General features: G+C 36.9%; 1 protein-coding gene across 1 annotated transcript in view; it reads right to left on the bottom strand.

Moving 5' to 3' along the window:
• Positions 1–20,402, bottom strand: part of AK5 (adenylate kinase 5) — a 90,527-nt gene that overhangs the window by 52,979 nt on the left and 17,146 nt on the right. Inside the window, exon 6 of the mRNA XM_054165607.1 lies at positions 13,550–13,741. Within this exon, the coding sequence (XP_054021582.1) occupies positions 13,550–13,741 (192 nt within the window). The remainder of the gene's footprint in view (positions 1–13,549; positions 13,742–20,402) is intronic.

Raw genomic sequence — 20,402 nt, forward strand, 5'->3', positions numbered from 1 at the left:
ATGACAATGGTTTACTGCAAATGCAAGCTTAAAGAGCTATACTGTTTATATATCATATGTAAAGGCTGCTAGGAATAACCATTGCTTCAACTTACTCAGAAAATTATAACTCTTAATATACTTAATTAGAATCCACTACTTCTCACTTACTGAACAGTAGTTATTTTATAAACTGGGGTGGTGGTATCTGTATTAAAGTAGCTTCTGGCTAGTATTCTCCAGTGTTGTAGCTCCTTCACCATTGCTTATTCTTCTGTTCTGGGATTGCACCACGGCATTTCTCACACTACTGTTGTTTTCAATGTCACCTTATGAAATGACAGACAAATACCTGTGAAGCTTCTACCTTTTAGTTACCTGCCTTGTGCTAGTACAGTGGATTTTTGTTTCATGCCTTGATCATTTTAGCAGAACAAGCATAACCTTACAGCTGTACAGTGATACTAATTTTTACTGGGATTCTGTGGAAACATGGTCAGCAAATCATAAAATGAAGTATTGGCTTTTGTAATATAAGTCAAGGTGTACAGAAGGTGTACCTCTTTCTTTCAACCTTTACCAGCACTGTAGTACTTACTAGAACTCAAATGGTTACTAGAATAATAGCTATTTATAGCACTTATCAATTATCTGTTGCTTTTTGTTTACCTTAATATAGTGTATGTTAGTGTTTATCTTTCTTGTCACTAAAATTTTAGTATTGATTAAATTAGTATTAAAATAATTCATGTTATCCAGACAGAGTGAATGGCTTAGGCTCTGATATGCTTACAGACCCTGGAAAACAGGTTTATTTTGAATTCGGGATAGGTGTTAGAAGAAAACACTGGGGTTTTTTTCCCCTCTTTTTTCTGGCATTCTTTGGCTGTCTGCTCCATTTTTAGTTAATAAAATATATAGCATTGCACCAAATTCAGTTTGTGTGTTCCATCAAGTATTTGTTTATTAATACAATTCCAATTCTTACAACTTTTATGGAGTATTATAGGAGAGGTTTGTTATGTCGTGGTTTTGGTTGGGTTTTTTTTCTTTTCATTCTAAGAGACACAGTCTTTCCCATCAGTAAATGTTAAGCAAGAAGTAACAATACTCAGACTCACTCTGAGTGGACTTGTGACAATTAACAGAATAAAGAAAAGATCTGCAGAGTTTACAAGACATTTCAGATATGCTAGTTCTTAAAACTACCTTTCAAAGTCTTAAGTTGAAAAAATTACTGCTTTCCATACAGTCATTATTGCCAAGTTTTGGAGAGTACTCTCTATTGAAAAAGAGACAGATCCTAATTATTTGCAATGGTTAGTCTGTATTAGCATTATGCCAAGGGAGTAAAGGAACTAAGTATATACAAACACCCCACCAAGCAAACATGTGGACCAGTCTACACTGAACAAACCAGATTCCATTTCCACTAAAAGCCTTCCACTGGGTCTTGGGATGCTGTTGACTTTCTCCTTCCTCCAGTGCATCAAGTTAGAGTCTACAGAGAGCCCATTTAGATAAGCTGGTTCTGCAAGCTATTGGGTTTGCACCAGCAGCTATTGTTTTAACTGATTCCCTGTGAACTCCACAGTCTCTTACCTCATGTAATGAAGATCCTGAGTACATGTCTGTGATTTAATTTGCAAAAGGTTTTCTACATACATATCTCTTAAAGCTGTACAACTTGTAGATAAAGAAATAGCAATTTAGGTATAGTGACTCTTACACATACTTGTGTCACATCCTTACTCCAGTCAATAATGACAAGCTTCTACCCCTGCTTAAATTTTTTATTCATGCTTTTTCATCCTCCAGGTAAAACATGCACTCAGAAAAGATCAGATTTAGTCTTGTGTCACACCTTAAATGTCAGTCATTTCCTAGCAAATGTCTTATCAGGGCACTTGTTTTTTAAATCAGCAAAGTTCACCATTCTTGTGCAATTCATGGGGAAAAAAGGAATTTTGCACTATTTCTTAAACTTTGCTCAATGTAAAAAGAGCAAGTGTAACCTTTAACTTAAGGAATAATTAATATTTATGAAGTATGTTACCAGAATGGAGTTATAAAAAAATTGTTGTGCAGCTGTCCACTAAATTAAAGTTCTCTGTAATGTAACTCATTGTTAAGCTATTGCTTTTAGAAGACACATCTTTCCACAAAACACTGACATGGTCCTAACCTAGACTATGAGAAAATATCCACCTGCGCTTAACTCATTCTGTGTTACACTCATCTGATTACATTTAGTGATTTTTCTAAGGAGTGGTCCTCTGGCTTTAGTTGAAAGATATAACAAATAGTTATTACAATGAAACTCATTTTACAATGCACATGGCTCTTTCTGAAGTTCAAGAGATATGAGAGAATATGAATCCCATAAATGAAGAAAAGCTTCTCTTCCCAGTAGTGGAATTGATTTCATTTGTGTCCTGCACCCCATGAACAGGGTCAGAGATGAAAGCTATTGTACCCACAAAGCCTTTAATGACCGTTAAAATAGACTGAGGTGACATACATAGCCTGAAGGATGGCAGAGATAATGTCTTGTAAAAGAAACAGAAATCAGCTGCCTGGGTTTATCTCAATCTATATTGAACAGAATCTATACAGTGAAATTCTTGCAATCAGGTGCAGATATAAAAAGAATTCAGTTTTTTGTTTGGTTTTGGTGTATTAAGGCCTGAAAAAAATTAATAAGCAACTTGACTAAAATCTCTGTTGCTCACAAGTTCCCTTTTAGTAAGGAATCTGCATTTATGCATAAGTCAGTTCTTTTCAGTAGAGCAGACCAAAAACACACAGGAGGCAGGACACAGTAGGAAACTAGTGAAAAGTATGTTTTTATACTGCCTAATTGGTATCTTGCAGTGGCAGGAGAGGAAGATGACCTTGGCATTACAAAAACTGTATTGTTACCAAGACACAATGGATTGTAGAATCCAAGAAAAGATAAGATCCGAGAATCTAGACAGAGTAGAGAATTTTGAAGCAGTAGTATGGAAAATGTGAACATGTAGCTTATATTTGACATTCTGATTATAAAGACAGGAGTTAAAATCCGGTGGAGGTCATAATGAAACTAACGTAAACCCACCATGATTTTAGCAATTATATTTGTAGCAAAATGGATTAAGAGGTAACATATGTATTAACAATTCTAGATCTACAAATAACTGTTCATAGGCACATTTTACACATTAAGTCCTTTATTTGCTATATTATGACTGGCGTGAATGACTACGTTGTCATAAAAGGTGATTAACCACACAACAGTTCTTCACAAAGAATTACAATGATAATTGTGATTGCAGTGCTATAGTCATGTCTTGTGAGGCTCCTTTTCCCACTTTATTAGACCACTGAAAAGCAGAACACGATATGATGACAACAAAGTGAACAGATAGTTATATTTACTGGGTATTAATGAAACAAACCACGGTCCTGCATCAGATGTAAAGGTAAATATGTTAAACTTGGGAGCAGGAGGGATGATAACTGCACAAGAGGATAAAGGAAACATGTTTAGCTACAGCAAAGACAAACCTCAGAGGACTGACAAGAGAATCTTTGCCATGAATTTTAGGTTATATCTGTGTGATATAACCTGTGCAGAGATGTTTGTGCTAACATTAAATGATGTACCACAGTAACAAGGAACAAAATGGCTTAGTGGCTACCTGATCTAGTGTGTATCAATGAATTTAAGAAGCAGGGATGCACTACTTCACTGAAGTGCTGAGTTAACACAAGAGTGGGCTTTCCTAATTCTGAAATATTTCATACATTTCTTCAAAGCACTACATGGTAGACATTTTTCAGATACTTTTAGACAAAAATATAATTCTCCAATGAAGTATTAGAAAGATTCAAAAGGATATTCTGTAAAGGAGAAGACATACTAGAGGAAAACACCAGTTCCCACTGGTACTGTCTAGTGTAGTGTGTTCCCTGAGCAGCTTCTCAGCTTTCTTCACCAACACTGCAGCTGCATCTGGCCCTGTTTTCTTGAGCCTAAATCCAAATTATGACTTCAGAAAGCTAGAGAAATATGCCAGAATAGGTCCAGAAGATTAACTACATCAGACTTTCTGCTGACATTCTGAGCATCTTCTTCATTTTGACACTCAAATGGCTTCCATCATTACAATACCTGAGCATTCATGTATGTGAATACATTTATCTTTATGATGCATTAAAAACTAAGAAAATGTAATTTTTAATGTCTCCCCTCTCATTTGTGCAGTGCATCTGCAAGAAAGGAGGAACAGAAGCAAAAGCTTCAATACTTACAGAATGATACTAGATTGTATGACTGGATGCCTGTCCAGTCAATCTCATTTCATCCATTTGAATCATAGTTTAGTATGGTTGATATCAGAACAAACATTCAGGTGCCATATGTATAAGGAGTTATACCAGCTCAAGATTCAGGAAATAAGGTTGTTAAATACTGCAACTGCAGGGAGCAAGCCACCAGATGCAGTAACACTTTAATATGACCATGAGAGTGAAGGCTGAAAGGTTATACTGGAATTGCAGGGCACAAGTCACCAGAGGTAGTAACATTATAATAGGACTGTGAGATTGAAGGCTGAAATATCATCTTGATTCTGCTTATACAGCAACTTGCATGAGCTGATATCCATTAATTTTTTTTCCTGACCAAATGGCAGCAAAATGATTCTGTCATAAAACTGGAAAGTCAACTGACTATAAACTTTTCACTAAGAAGATTCACTAGAGCTGGTAGATCCAGTAATCAGAACTGGAAATCATTAATAGAAATGTTGGTAAGAAAGTGGTATTTTAACATTTACAGCAAGGCATGACTGAAATGCAACTGTAGTTCTGCTTACAAAATCTGGTATGGTTTAGAATAGGAAAGTTTGCATGTGGGTGTCAAATATTGCTGATTCACTACAAAAAGACTTGCCAGAGACAAGGAATTTTTTCCAAGCTGTTTTCTTCATATGTCTCCTCTAAATAAGAAAAATTAATCTTCTTTTAGCATCACTTTAACTACAAAAAAGAAGCTAGAAGCTAATATTTACCCAAAGGACACAGCATAATTACCTTAAGATGAACCATTTAAAATAACCTGAAGAATATGTAGGGCATGTTACTCTAAGTATCTCTTGCAGTTCATTTCTCTGCATGATAACTTGGCTTAATTACTTATCTCAGCTTCAGCTTCAGATCTGTAAAAAAACTTCTGTTAATTTTAAGCATGTATCGGCTTTCATAGTACCAGAAATGGATAAAATCTGTGATAGTATGGCTGTCAGAAACAGCATTCCCTCTCACCTTCTGGAGGTTTGAATTTGGTTTGGCCCATCCACTCACCAGAAGCTAATTCCATAGACAGACCTGTCAAAGTTTGGTTTGGTGTTGTTTGTTGTTATTGTTGTTGTTGTTTTTTCCCAAAGTCTGCTTCTTCATGCATGCTACTGGGTATACAGGGGGAAGGGTTGATTTCTAAAAGCTGCTGTTTATTTAAATCATTATGCTTCCAAAGTGAGAAAAAACAAAACAAAACAGAGTGTTGCACTTCAGCAAAGAATTTCTACCCTCAAGGTTCCTTTGCCCTCTTGCATGTACACAGATGGCAAGTGTTCAAGCTTGGTCATTTCCTGGCAGATATTGGTACTTCTGATATACTTAACTTGTTGCCATAAGTCACATAATCAGAGGCTGAAAATATTTTAATACTTGGAAAGTGTATGTGGTGCACATACTTCCATGTCTGCACAAGTTATTCACCTACCTTTCCCCTATTAAATGTGCACACACAAACTGGTGAGACACGTTTCTACATAGATGTCATTTATGTACCTTATTTTGTATGTTCTTCAAAATATCACACAAAGCAATAGCACATAAATAGTGTTGAGCCACAGTGTAAAACCTAGCAGTGAGGACAGCATGCATAAACTTTCACTAAGTCAGCAGATCCACAGGAAACAGTCCCAGGTTCTTTCTCCTATCTCAGTTCTAATATACTACCAAACATGGAAGAGACACAGAAACTCTTTATTTGCAATGACAGGTAGCTGACTTGCAGGGTCTGCAGAGATCTGATTACTTGTTCAAGGCTTCAACTTACTTTTCCTTGCTTTGAGTCACCAAAAAAAAAAAAAAAAGGATAGCAATTGTTTCTCATCCCACATCTCATTTTCCCTGTACAGAGGATTTTTTTTTGATTATATAAGCATATACATTCATGAAGCCAGATCAAGATTTAGGAACCATGCAGAGAAAAGTGGAGGAAGACTCCTGAATCTCAAACGAAACCTCTGTTCTCGAGGTTCCCAGAAATAGCTGTTCACATTCCTTGTCTGATATGAAAAGTTCCTAAAGCACTGACATTTTGCTCCAGCTGATATCCAAAGCTACCTGTGTTCCTCTTTGCACCCTCACTTGGTCATGCCCAAGAAATCAGAAGTATCCTGAAAAGCTAATGTAGTAGACCTGCTAAAAGCACACATAATATGTTCCTACAAGACTCTGCTCGTGACTGCTACATTGTTAGAACAACTGAGGCATTTGAAAACATACTGGCAGCACCAGGCCAATCAATGGAAGATCTCAGTTCAGTACCCTCTAGAAAGCAAAGCAAGTTCCAACCCACATCTATGACTTGTGGGGAGAAAGGTTATGTTCAGATACAGACAAGGCTAGGTGAAACCATTCCTGGCAAGTCTGTATCACTTTGCAGCCAAAATTGCAAGATCCAAGACATCAGATGTCATGTAAACGAGATCCTGAGCCTGCAGAAGAGAAGTGAGAGCACGTGGGGGAGGTGGTGGCTAACAGCCTCTATTCCTAGCGCTACTTCAGGGAAGGAGATGTGGGAGTTTTTAATTTTCTTTTTAAGGGTTGTTTAATGAAAGCAAGTACCACCACCATGAAACCAAGAGCAGCTAGTCATCCCTCATTCTACCAAACCAGAAGCACATTCCTTCACGTAGGAGAAGATTCTTGGAATCTTGGAGTCTGGTTTCGGAGAGGTGCCTGGCAGTGGCTGCCATTGGGACATGGAAACAGAGTGGAGGTTCAGATCATGCTTCTGTGTAACAGTTTGCTATTCATAATGTCTGGCTGAACTTGAGAGTTGCTGAAAAGACTGGGGAATAGCCTGGGATTAAAGAATAAGTGAGTACTTGAAAGTCCTTTGGAATCTGCATTCACAGCTGAATAAATAAATAAAAAGCCTAACTCAAAACATTGATGTGGGCAGCTATTGAAGTGGAGAAACTTTAGGAATGGATTATAACATGTTTTCATCACTGGATTGGTAAGTCACAGCTTGTAGTCAAGGTTCACTTCAGTGTGCAAGGCTATAGCAAACCCCCTTTTTTAGCCAAATCAAGAGAAAAGTTTATATAACACAGTTCCACGGGGAATTTTTCTGTGACAGTTGACAGCCATTAGGCTTGCTTGATGCTGATGATTGCAGACAGCTATGTAAGATACTTCCCTCACCCGTGACTATTTAACATCAAAATTTTTGCTCAAAATCCATTTCCAATTTCAGCTGCATTTTCTGGGTTCTCTTTAATTCTCTGACTAATCTGAGGACCATTTTAATGTTTTGCATAGGCATGGTAAATTCCCTAAAAGGAAAAGTGAGACAACGAAGACACCAGTGAAATCAGCATTTTATGCCACAAGATGTTGTCCCATTCTGGCTGTTTAAATAAGGTCCAGAGCCTTCTTTTAACATTTAGCATTTTTGTCTTGCTAAGTGTAGTTTGTTGGTTTTTATGAAATACACACAGACTTATCAACATAACAAGGTTGACACTGAAGCACTATGTTTGCATAGAATTATTGTAAATAAGGCAAACTGGCCTAATTGTGTCTCTAGTAAGAGAAACTTCCACTGCTATGATGATGAGCTCTCTAAATATTTTTTTTTCTTTCTAGACCAACAGATATATTCTACAAAGAACAGCTAAGCTCTCTGAGAACAGCTTTAATAACTGTGACTGAAAGATTTTTTGTAACCCAATGATTGCTTCTCCACTGACTACACCAGTATCCATACCAGGTAAGTTCAGATGAAGTAGAGATCTAAAGATCTTTTTCAAAACAACCAATATTTGGGCAGTGGGTATCACTGGGGTGGGAATAGTAGAGATTTAAATTCTGTTTGAATAAGGCACAGCATAGACTTGCAGTACAATTTCTTTTCCCTTTCTAGCCAACCTCTACTCTATCCTACTATCTTCCAAAAATTGATTTTGATTTGATACAAATAACTAGTTTCTGAAATATAGATTATCTGGAAATATATACAGTGGTTATTATCTTGCCTTTCTCATCTCTGGTGATTTTTTCATCTGATAAAAACATAACAGCAAAAAACATTGCACAGTCAAAATTTTTACTTTACTGAGCATGGCTGATTGCTAATGGTGGATTCATTTTATAAAAATAGGTACCTTTTCTTTTCTTGCATATAAGCAGCAAAAGAAAAAGGTACAGCGCTGTCATTTTTCACTATGTCAGCATTATCTACTATCCTTTAAATTCTCATTCCTTTCTCTCAAGAATATACCTCATCCCTATGACAGAGAACAATTTTACAGAGTCAGTAGAGGGGGAAAGACAATGCAACATTTTTTTCTAGGCAAAGGGGCTTTATTCTGTGGGAGATTTTGATTGTGACTTTGAGTTAGGCACATAACATTACAAATACTACAACGGTTTATTCATTATGGTCTGCCATGCTATAGTTTAGTGTTCTCTAAACTTCCCTGCATTGGTGGGAAATAAATAAAAGAGTTTTCTACTTAGAATAATTTTATATCACAGTAATTTATTCAAAGGTCAGTGAATGCCATTTCCTCAAGCCTTACCCTACAGCTGTTAAAGGCTAGGTAGTTCATACGAACAGGTCTATAATGATGAAGAATCAATACAGTGTCCAAAAGAGAAATATATCTTGAAATTGACAAAGCAATATAAAAGTTTTCAGTTTTATTTTTCAGCTGGTTCTTAAGTCATTCTCTTAACAGTAATCTTTTTTTAACAGCAAGTTCTAACCAGACAATAACTATGTGCTGGACTAGACCTTCAGCTAGCACAGCCCAGTTTTCTCCTGAAACACAGTTTATCTAGGCTGGGGTGCTAGGTAAGAGGGTAGGGAGAAGGATTAACTCTTCACTATTTGAAACTCATGGCACATTTTTTCAAAGCCAGCTAGTATTTTAAGGGACTTTAGTTACCTTGAGATTAGGCTTTTTTCTTTCTTCACCTTACTTTTTCATTATTATTTAAAAAAAAAAAAAAAAAAAAAAAAGAGGGAAACCTTTATAGATCAGTGCTAGAAAGTGAAATGACACCACACTGCATGTTCAGGGGTACCATTGCCAAAATGACACAGCACCTAACAATGATTTTCAAAGGTGAATGATATGAACCACTTAGGTATTTTTACCCAGACAGCAAACACTGTCTGGAAGTTTGCATACACTGACTCTTACTATTTTTAAGTTCTCTCCCCATGACCAGACCAGTAGTCTTATTCTATTTGACATGGCTGTGTACATGTACCAACTGTCATGAGCACCTGGGACCAAATACAGTAACATGCTAATATATTCATCTAAATAATTGCTAGGTGGCAGGAAGGATATGGGGATGGACTAAACTATGTACAGAACTGAAATCCTCTGGTAAACATACTTGCAGATCATCTGGGCATGTACATTTCCTCCCTTTTATAATTTAATATAACTAATAACTTGCTCCCCTGGTAATCTGTGGCTTAATTACTGTCTAGATAAAAAAATACATAATGTTCTAAAATTTTTTGGCAGTAAATGCTAGCACATGCATCTACTTATAGACTCCATGTCCAGTGCTGTGATATCTATTACTATTGTCTTGATAACTGCTGAAATTAAATTTTACTTAAATCAGGTTTTCATTTGTGGGACCTGCTGACAAACCGCTAAAAAAAATTTAAACACAGACTGTATTAATGAAAAGATCAGATATTTACTTCTCTTAAGTAAGTTTACAGATCTGTTCAACCTGAACAACAATCCAAGATCTTGAATATTCAAACTTCATTATTGGAAAGAAGGACTTTTTCAGAAAGGACAGAGATACATCTTTCCGTTTCTTAGAAGTGCTGCAGGTGGGGCTCTCAATTCTTCCCTTGAAAACAGAATCCAGGATCAGACTGAGAGTAGGGATACCATGCACAGACTGAATACTTAAGGCATACAGAGCAGCAAACAAGCATAGGCTCTGCAGTGTATAAAATTATTAAAAGATCATGAGGGGAAAAAACAATATTACATCTAAGCAAGCTAACCAGTTAAGTCTGAAATGGACAAAGAGTTTTCTAATTCTGCTAACTTAAGCAAAACATGTAAAAACCAGTATGGAATAACTGTTGTAGCAGGAAAATCAGCATTCTTTGGTAATTCAGGTTTTTATTTTCTTGTTTATATGGTGTCTAACACTGGACTACAATTATATCAAATATCTGCTCATTAATTGTACTTAGTTAGATTTTAGTGATTTTTTTTCTCCTATGGGTCTGTTTGTTGATGAAGAACAATATTTTAAGTAGATGTTTAAAATCTGAGTTGTGACATCTGAGATGTAGTTCCAGAATTTTAACTCTCCATAAGACAACTGGGTTTGTTTCTTTCCCCTGAGTAGAAGCATGATGCTGGGTAAAAATACCTGAGGTTTTGAGCTTTGAATAGCAGTAACAAGGTACAGGTAGGGATTTAGGAAAAATGCAAATCCTTTTTTTCCCCTCCTGGTCAACACTGACCTTGCCTCAAAGACTCACTCCTCTAGGAATCAGGCTACTGTAATTCTACACTGTTCTACTTCTTACACTGGTCTCCTCCGCATTGTATTTCAGTGCTTTCCAGGTTCAATGTTATAATCAGCAGGATGATTTTCTTTCTTGCTTCCTCCTTCTGTAAGGAAATAGCATGCACAAGTGCATCAAATATACGTAGAAGTGTTAATATTACATATGCATTATACAGATACATACTAGTAAGGATAAGTTGAAGACAAAAGGCTTCCACCAGGAGAAAGTGGTGGCAAAGACAGCAACAGTTCTTGGATCCTATGGCTTCCTAAGAAAAACTGTCTTTTCCACTGATGAAAAGCAATGAAAATTATAGGGTGGGGCATTTTTCAAAGTCAAAAGAGAGCTCAAGTTCATCAGTGAAGAATACAATGGGATCAAAGCCATTTGGAGTAAGAAAAGAATCCATTATCTCCACTCATGTTTCCTTGAAGAAATAGGACAGGAAGTTGGCAGAAAGATCTTTAGATTTCCCATCAGATGAATTAATTTCCAACAAAATCAATGCATGAAAAGAAATTACATTGTCAGAAGAATGTTAAAACTCTATAGATAATACTGCTTTGTAAATCGAGCACGAAGGAAAAGAACAAATGGTGACAAAATTACCATTAAAAAAACCCAAAACACCTAAAAGTTTATAACTTGCTCTAGTAGTATATATTTTTCTGTGTCAACTCAGCACATTTCCTCTGTTTCAAGGTCATATGCTTTTAATAAATGCTCCAGTTGCTTATTTGCTCTGGAGTATGCATGCTTAATGTCTTTTTATTACTCCCTTCCCAGCTACTCCTTTTACTCATTCATCCCCCACCCATTTAGTTGCCTTCAGCAAGTGCAAAATGTTATCTTCCACAAGTAATTAAGTCCTATGGAAATGAGGTTTGCCATCTACCTTCTTAATCATCTACAGAAAGTGATCCTTTTGTCCACTGGCTATGACATGACTCACACATCTAACTCTCAGGGCTTGGCTTTACTAACGCATCCTGGCTTCTTAACAAGGGTAACACAACTGCACTGTAGCAGCTCTAATGACAACTGAACAAGAGAGTCTCTCTTCCAAAGTCTAATTTTCTTAACTTTCTACACCAATGTAAATCTAGAGTAATTTCCAGATCTCTGTGTATTAGCATGCTTTGAGCAGATACCACATGGTTAAGGAGTAAATTCAAGTCTTACAGATTTTTATTTACATATTAAAGACTTCTTTTTTTTACATGGTGCTGTCAGTATGTTAAGAATATGCTATTTCCCTGTCCTGTAGTGGACACTAATATAATGTTACCATTTCTATACCTATTACAAACATCTGCTTCCTCCAAAAAGAACTTAAATACTGCAATTTGAATTATCTTTAAAACTCAAAAGAAACAGCGCTAAGAAACAGAAAACAAAACCTCAGTAAGAAAACCATCTTCTGTTTTACATGCTTTATCTACACAGGCACATTTTTCTCTGATGAGCTAAGTGTGTTTTCTATAGGAAGAGCACTTGAAATGTCACAAAATACACACTTCCTTCCAGTCCTCTCACCCTTCCAAGCAGTTAATCAAAATTCTCAAACAGAACATATATTCTCTGGAGAAAACAATGCCATAATGTCATGGGATTTTAATTCTGAAATTCAGAGAGATGTTGAAGGGCAGTATTAAGGCTACCAACATTATTAGATGACTTTACAATTAAGCATACTTTGGCCCATTGTGAGTCTGACCAGCACACAAAATTAGACATATTTGCTCTGAGGAGAACATACCAATGTCAACTCTCTAGGTTAGTTAGGCTATCAAAAGAAAAAAAAAAATAGGCCATCTGTGCTTTCACAGTACTATATATGGTACCAAGTTCTATGCTCTATTAACACCAAACAAAGTATGTCATTTAGAACAGGTCAGTAATTCAACTGTTGCCAGCTGCTCATTGAATTTGTCATTATTATGCACTTAAATACTTCACCAGCACTTGCTAGGCCTATTTCTCTAAAGTATTTCTTCCATCAAGTACTTCGTGAATGCAGCTTTTGGTATGTCCTGTGTTTAGAGGTAATTTTGCTTGCCTTAAATATTGCAGAAATCCATATTCTTACTGATATCCAAGTGGTGCACTTTTCCTGTCATCAAAATTTTTATCTGGAACAGTAAAGCTTGTAGGAGGCCACATAATAATACACTTTTAAGCAATGATGATAGTCTAAGGACATTTTATTTCCTGGAGTCAGTCAACAGCCATATACATTTATTCCCTGAAGAACCTGTACTGCATTAACCCAATCCAAGAAATGCTTTGTTAGAATGTAATTATTTTCTGTTGCCATTCCCTCTCAGGACAACCACCCAAAAAAACCCACAAGGTGATTTGCAAGGGATGAAACTTTTGGCACTTGGGACAGCAATCGGTGTTTCAAAGCACACACTTCTTCCATGCAAGTTATTTCTGAACAGAGGGTTTGCTGGTAGGTGGTGAAGCAATTTATGCTTGTGACAAAGAGATGACATGGTGTTTACCATGTCATCTACATGCATATGAATTTTACTCTGATACTGCATTTTGCAGAGAATACTCTCTCAGCACACTAAATGTTTGCTTTCAGTCACCATTGTGTATATCAAAACCCTAATTTGATTTGCCTGGCCTATCTTAAAGCAAAAGGTCTAACAACCCAAGTATAACCACAATAATGATTATGTTTTCAGAGGTATATGCCAAATAACTTACTGTGATGATTAGCCCTTTTTCCTGGAAGTATTTAACCAATGGAATGACATTCTGCTTGAAATTCATTAGTCGTCTTTGAGTGGCTTTCAGGTTATCATCAGGTCTCCCTTGCTGCTCAGCACGCTTCAGTAACCTTTCTTTCAGTCTTTGATTGGAACATGCCAGAAACACCACCAAATCTGGGGTACAGATCTGTCAAAAGAAAAATTCAAGAGTTTGTGATTAAGTTGACTACTCAGCACCACAAGACTCAGCAGTTTCATTACTTGGTGAGGCTCAGCTATGCTGTATTTGCATAAGTTGGAACTTGACAAAGACATTCATTTTCTGTTGTGTTTTGATTTTGTTGTTTGGGGTTTGTTTTGCTAGGTTGTTTTTTGTTTGTTTGTTTTTAAGGGAGATTTTGTAGGCTTAAGGAGGGGATTGATTGTCTTATGTGCAGGTTAGTCAATTTATTTCATCTGGAGTGTCAAGGAAAAAGTTTAATTAAAAATTGTTGCCTCACTCCAGAAATCTTCTTTAAACTATGTTCATCATTTGCATACCAGAAGATTCCCCTAGTCAAAATTAACATCTTTAAAACCCAAAATATAAATATCTCTTATTTTGCAGGAAAATGATTGTATGTTTTCTATTTAAAAAGCCCTTAAGTGAGGTGGTATTTACAATCTGTCAGCCATTATGATGCTAACTAGGACAGGTAAAACCACAGGCTTATTCCAAGATTCACAGTTTCTTAAAACACTTTTGTTTCTCTACATCCCACCCAAGCTTCAGTGCACTTTTCAAGATGTTAAGTGTAGCAGTTAAGAGGATTTTAATTTCTTCTATCCTGTGTTGTGAGCATTGTTTTATGTCACACCCACACTTGCATTACAGTTCAGGAAGTACAGCCTTACAGTAATGAGAATATTTTGGGACAGAATATTAGCACTTACCCAGTGAAATTCTAGTTGTTCTTACAGCTTTCAGTGTTTTTCATAACTTTTGGTTACTCATGCTATCAAAGAGTTATAAAAGAGATACTTCTCATGCTTAAAGTGGGGGAAAGCAATGGTAGCCCTACTTCCTTTGGAATTCTGCTACACCTTCACCGGCAGTCTTTGGAGGTCATCACTATTTAGCGCATGTAGTAGAAAAATGGTAAGTCATAGAATCATTTAGGTTGGAAAAGGCCTTCAAGATCATTGTAAACCATAAATCTAGCACTGCCACATCCATCATTAAACCATGTCCCTAAGTGCCACATCTACAAATCTTTTAAACATCTCCAGGGATAGTGACTCAATCACTTCCCCAGGCAGCCTGTTCCATGCTTGATGAACCTTTCCATGAAGAAATTTTTTCCAAGTATCCAGTCTAAACCTCCCTTGGTGAAACTTGAGGTAATTTCCTCTTGTGCTAAAGTTGCTCAGACACTTGAATTAATGGGGTTTTAAAATCAGGTTACAAGTATATATTAACCATATTCATAAGAACTGATTTTGTTCTTTCCACTACCTGGCTGTTACAAAGAAATTTACTGCTCTTTAGAGACTCATTTTAAAAAAAAAATTCTCACTAGCTTAGTAAAATTATCTGTAAGAAACATTTGTGGTAAAAATAAACCCTACTGTACTGTGCAAGTTTTTATCTGATTACAAATTAGAAACGGTTTATTTGTTTTCTCATACAAGCACAAAGTAATTTCTGCCGTCTTTTACAGACCTGAACAAAAAAAGCTCAGTTTTAATTTTCATTAATATTAGTAAAAAATTATCTTACTTTCCTAGAGATACATAATCTAGTTACATTACAAATTATGGTGGATGCTAAACTGAGATTTTTCTTGTTAGGTTTTTTACCTGCAAAATAAAATTTTGTCCTTGTTCAGCTCGATACTACGTAAATTTGATAGTCAAATTTGAGCTATCCAGAAACATCACCAAAACATCTATGTTTATTCTAACTACTACTGCATAAAGAAGGCAATGATTGGGATTAAAGGCATTGAGTTGAGAGGCCATTTGTAGGGCTTGGGAGCTGGGCTCAGGTCCGGGTTTGAGAGGATCTGGTTTTGCTGAGGAAGCAAAGGCAAACCCACAGGTCTCGTTTTAAAAAGATTTTTATTGATTTGTAGGAAAAAAACAAACAATCAAACAAACAAACCCCTTAAGTTTCAGCCACAGTAAAAAACAATCAAACAAACAAAAACTGCCCTGGTGAGGCCACACCTGGAATATTGCATCCAGTTTTGGACTCCCCAGTTCAAGAGGGACAAGGAGCTACTCAAGAGAGTACAACAGAGGGCTATTAGGATGATTAAGGGATTGGAGTACTGCCCTATGAGGAGAAGCTGAGAGCCCTGGGGCTGTTTAGTCTGGAGAAGAGAAAACTGAGAGGGGATTTAATAAATGTTTATAAATATCTGAGGGCTGGGTGTCAAGGCTCTGCTCAGTTACACCCTGTGATACGACAAGGGGCAATGGATATAAACTACAGCACAGGAGGTTCCACATCAATATGAGGAGGAACTTCACTTTGAAGGTCACAGAGCACTTGAACAGGCTCCCCAGAGATGTTGCGGAGTCTCCTTCTCTGGAGACTTTCAAGACCCATCTGGATGCATTCCTGTGTGACCTCTGATAGATTCTATGGTCCTGCTCTGGCAGGGGGTTGGACTTGATGATCTTCAGAGGTCCCTTCCAATCCCCAACATCCTGTGATCCTGTGATTTACATTTTGATGTTCATTATACAGCTGTTATTAACACATTGCTATAGAGAGCCAGAATAAACCAATTATTCTCCTGAATACTCTCTGTATCTAGGCTCCTATACCCAAAGATGTTAAATTGCCTAAAGACAATTATATACAATCTAGAATACTCCGGGGTCTAGAATAATCAAGACTTCACAGATGGACAATCTGGAAAATTAATGACCAAGCTCAAAAAAAACCCACAAACACCTGTCTAGCTGGGTTTCTGTCATCTGAGGGAATACAGCCTGGCCTTTTCTCCTGGCAGACTGCTCCTCCTCCAGAAGAAGTCAAAAGAAACAAATACAACTTCTCGAAACTGGGGTTATGATAATTAGCCTTTCACTGACAGTAGGATATAGAGATTAGGAAGCAGAAAGTGGCTAAAAAGCAGAGCCATTTTCAAAGAATAAAGGACAGTCTGTTAAGCAGCAGTAGCAAGCAGAAAGGTGGACTCTATCATTACAGAAAATTAAATAGGATTTAAAAGAGAATCAAATTATGTTTTACATATATTGTAGATGATTGGAAACATGAGGACAAAAACTACAAAAAAATACTAATTGTGGTAATTTTCAATAAGTATCTAATAGATTTTTTTAAATAGTTAAGCTTGTAATCTCTTTTTTGTAAAAACAACTGCCAGTGGGAGAGAAGCTCTTCTCTTGCCTCTAACACACCTACTTCAATGTCAATAAAAATAGAGTAACTTTCCTCTCCTTTTCAGACTATCCTAAATACATAATTGACAGAGTTATTCCATCCTTTCAGGGGATTAATTATTTATGACAGTTAATTTTACTACCACATAACAGCTTTAAGGCACATAATTATTCACATGAAAGACTGCAAAAGTAAGTTTCTGTGCTAGGCTTTCATGCAATATGGACATTATTAACAGTAGCTCTGTTAAATGATTCATTAGAAGCAGAAGCATAATGAGTAATTTGGAATTTATAGAGCATACAGTAGTAAAGAAATCCAAACTATGACACAGATAGATCCAGAATGAAAATGCTTCTGATTTCAAAGCCATAGAACCCTAAGGTCATAGAACACTATCTCATGAAAGGGATGCATGTGGCAGCAAAATCAGCACAGAGGCACCTCAAAGACCATTGTGGTTATCCATCCAACTGGACCTTCCTAAGACACATTACACCAAGACTTAGAAATTACAACTGCAAATCAGGGATGTAGTTAAGTGAAGAACAAAAGTAGTTTATACAAGTGAGGTGCTTTATTTAGTATTTCCGTTTCATGAATCTTAGTGAAGAGAGATTTCTTACAATCTTTAGATGCTCCAAGATGTAGCTGGCCTCCTCACTTTCAATGCCTGCCCTCAAATATCTTCAGGGCTAGCATCTACCATGTACTCAGGTCTGTGAAGTCATACCAGATCTCCTCAGTATAGGACTTAAGATCTGTGTATCACATAACTTCACACATAGCATCAAAATTTACAGAGTACTTAGAATATATATATTGCTCATGAGACTATGAGCCGTAAAGGAAAACCAGGAAGGAGACATAGGGAAGATCTCCTGTTTCACACAGGCATGGGAGAGCAGCTTTACATAGCCCAAGTTCTTCAAAGAAACTGTGGCTGAATAAGTGCAGCCAGGGAAGGATCTGAACACCATCAGACATGCTGGTTCATATTCGCTTAGCAACTGTAAGCTGCACTGGCTTCTGAGGTCAGTTCCTTTTAAAGAATATGGGAAACCATGCTCTGGGTCTATTTTATTGTATTTTTTTCTAATTGTAAAATTAGGATAATAACAAGGTACAAAGGAATAATCACTGTAGAAGATCAATTCATTTGGTTTTAATTATTTCCTATTGCATTTTAAAATGGAAGGTTCTTTTTTTTTTTACTAGTAACAACAATACAAAAGATACTACCAGAATCCCAAGAACTAAAACTACTTTTTCTTACACTCTAGTTTTGTAATATATTTCACTCATAACAATGAAAACAGTGGCTTAAAATTCTCAGTTCAACTGAAGTATTGTCTCAAATATTTTTTTGGATAAAAATTTTGAAAAGTTTTGGGAAAACTCCATGATATTTGAGGTCAGAATACAAAGCAGATTCCGATTATGTGATGTCTCTATGAATTAATCCTGCAGAATATGCATCTTTATCATCAGAAAGTATCTGGAAACAAGCCTCTGCTTGGTTTGAGACGCACAAAAGGTTAACCTCTCTTCTATACCCACAGGTATACAGACTTCAGAGCACTTAATATAGTTCTGCTACATCCATTTACAACCTTCAGGGTAAACCCTTGAAATGTTATTGACATTTCACTCCTGTTTTCATGAGCCACTGCTTTCACTTACCTCAAACCTCAACTGCACCTGCACGACATGCTTATAAATACTTTAAGTTGGAATGCAACATGCTAGTGTGAACATTCGGACATCTGGGATTGCTTCTCTAAAAATGTATCTAGTCCTATGTAAACATGAGTACAAATTGCTTTTGTGTTTTCCCTAACAAAGGGAGAGGGGGGTTAGGACTTATTTGGAAAGAAAGAAAAAAAAAAATCTTTTTTTTTTTAAACTCAGAACTAACTGTTGTTGAGTTTTATGAGTAGGGAAGTTTTATTTTAAGACTCAGCTTGTAGAAAAGGTGTACAGACCCAGAACAGATATAACAACTGGATTCCATCATGCTGATTTCTCATAGCACACCTATGTTGTGCTGAAGGCAGAGGGTTTTGTTCCTGTGCAGAAATGCACGCAAGGAAGGACTGTGGAGCTCAGGGAAGTGAATCTGACTACTAACTGGAACTCAGTCAAACAGAGAATCTTTGCCTATGGGAACAGACAAGTTTCTGGTTATTCATAACCTTCTAAATTTTAAATGAGACAAAGAGCATATGGCATCAGCTCAAGATAAAACTGGTGGGTACATCCTCTCATTTTTCAGAATAGCATTTACTAGTAAGTAAATCCTACTCTCACTGGGTCTGAATCTCCTTCCCAAACTGGAAGAAGGAGTAAATTGAGAGTAATTCCATGCAAGCTGGTGGTGTTATTGATGTAAAGCAGTATAAGTGGAAGGACGGTCTCATATCTCTAGGGATATTTTCTGCATCTCCTCTTGTTAGTGAGAGTAGTGTGCTTGTTTGCTAGAAATTAGACAATTACACTCTCTCATTATTCCTCATTAGGCAAAAGATGAAAATTGTCTGTTTCTTAATTCCTGGTATGTTTTACTAGATACTCCTGAGAAAACATAACTGACAGCTCATGAACAATTGTCATTAATTTAACTGTGCATTTTAGTCTAATTGGTAAAGGTTACTAACAGGTTAGTTTATGTACATTGTATGGGTGCTCTCCCTTGTAACTACTGATTTCCCTTCTGTATTTCTATCTCTTCTGGGTTACTGGACTGGTTGCATAAATTCTTTTCTTGCAAAATCGTGGATCATCTCAAGGAGTGACTTCTGCTGATGGAGATTTTCCTGGTAACTACTTTTGAACTATATTTACACTGCCCAAGAAATAAGCTTCCAGCAAATTGCCCAGACTACATAATTAGGACCCCTAATCTCTGACTGAGAGGCAGGTATCTGTAGGGAGAACTGATTCAGATCTTCACTTGTGTAGGGCACCTACCCCACAGGAATCTCTATTTGTAAACAGTAATGCTACAAAGAAAGATCTAAAGTTAGAACTGTTCAGCAGGCACCTCCATCCACTCTGAATTCAGAATATCAGGTCCTCTTCTGATGGTTAAGGGCCAGCAATGGATGAGTTCTCCTTTACCTAGTTTGTCTAGCAGCAAAGAGCTCTTGTCCAGAAAAACAGGAAATCTGAGGTCTGTCTCTTACCCACTCCTTGCCTTTCCCAGAAGAGCACCCTAGCTTCCAGGGCAGAAGACAGTAAGACCACTCTAAAGGGTTTCTGCTCAGGCTTGGCTTTAAGAACACAAGACCCAAGAGAATGAATGAGATGAACCAGAACAATACAGATTACTGATGTGCTAGTCCTCCCATTCCACATACGATGACTGGATACATACATCCAGTAGGGGACTGAGGCTTCTCAGCCAGGAGCAATGACATGTAGATTTGGGAAAAGAGAGATAGAGGTTGGG

This window comes from Dryobates pubescens, chromosome 11 (genome assembly GCF_014839835.1).
Source record: "Dryobates pubescens isolate bDryPub1 chromosome 11, bDryPub1.pri, whole genome shotgun sequence".
Taxonomy (NCBI): domain Eukaryota; kingdom Metazoa; phylum Chordata; class Aves; order Piciformes; family Picidae; genus Dryobates; species Dryobates pubescens.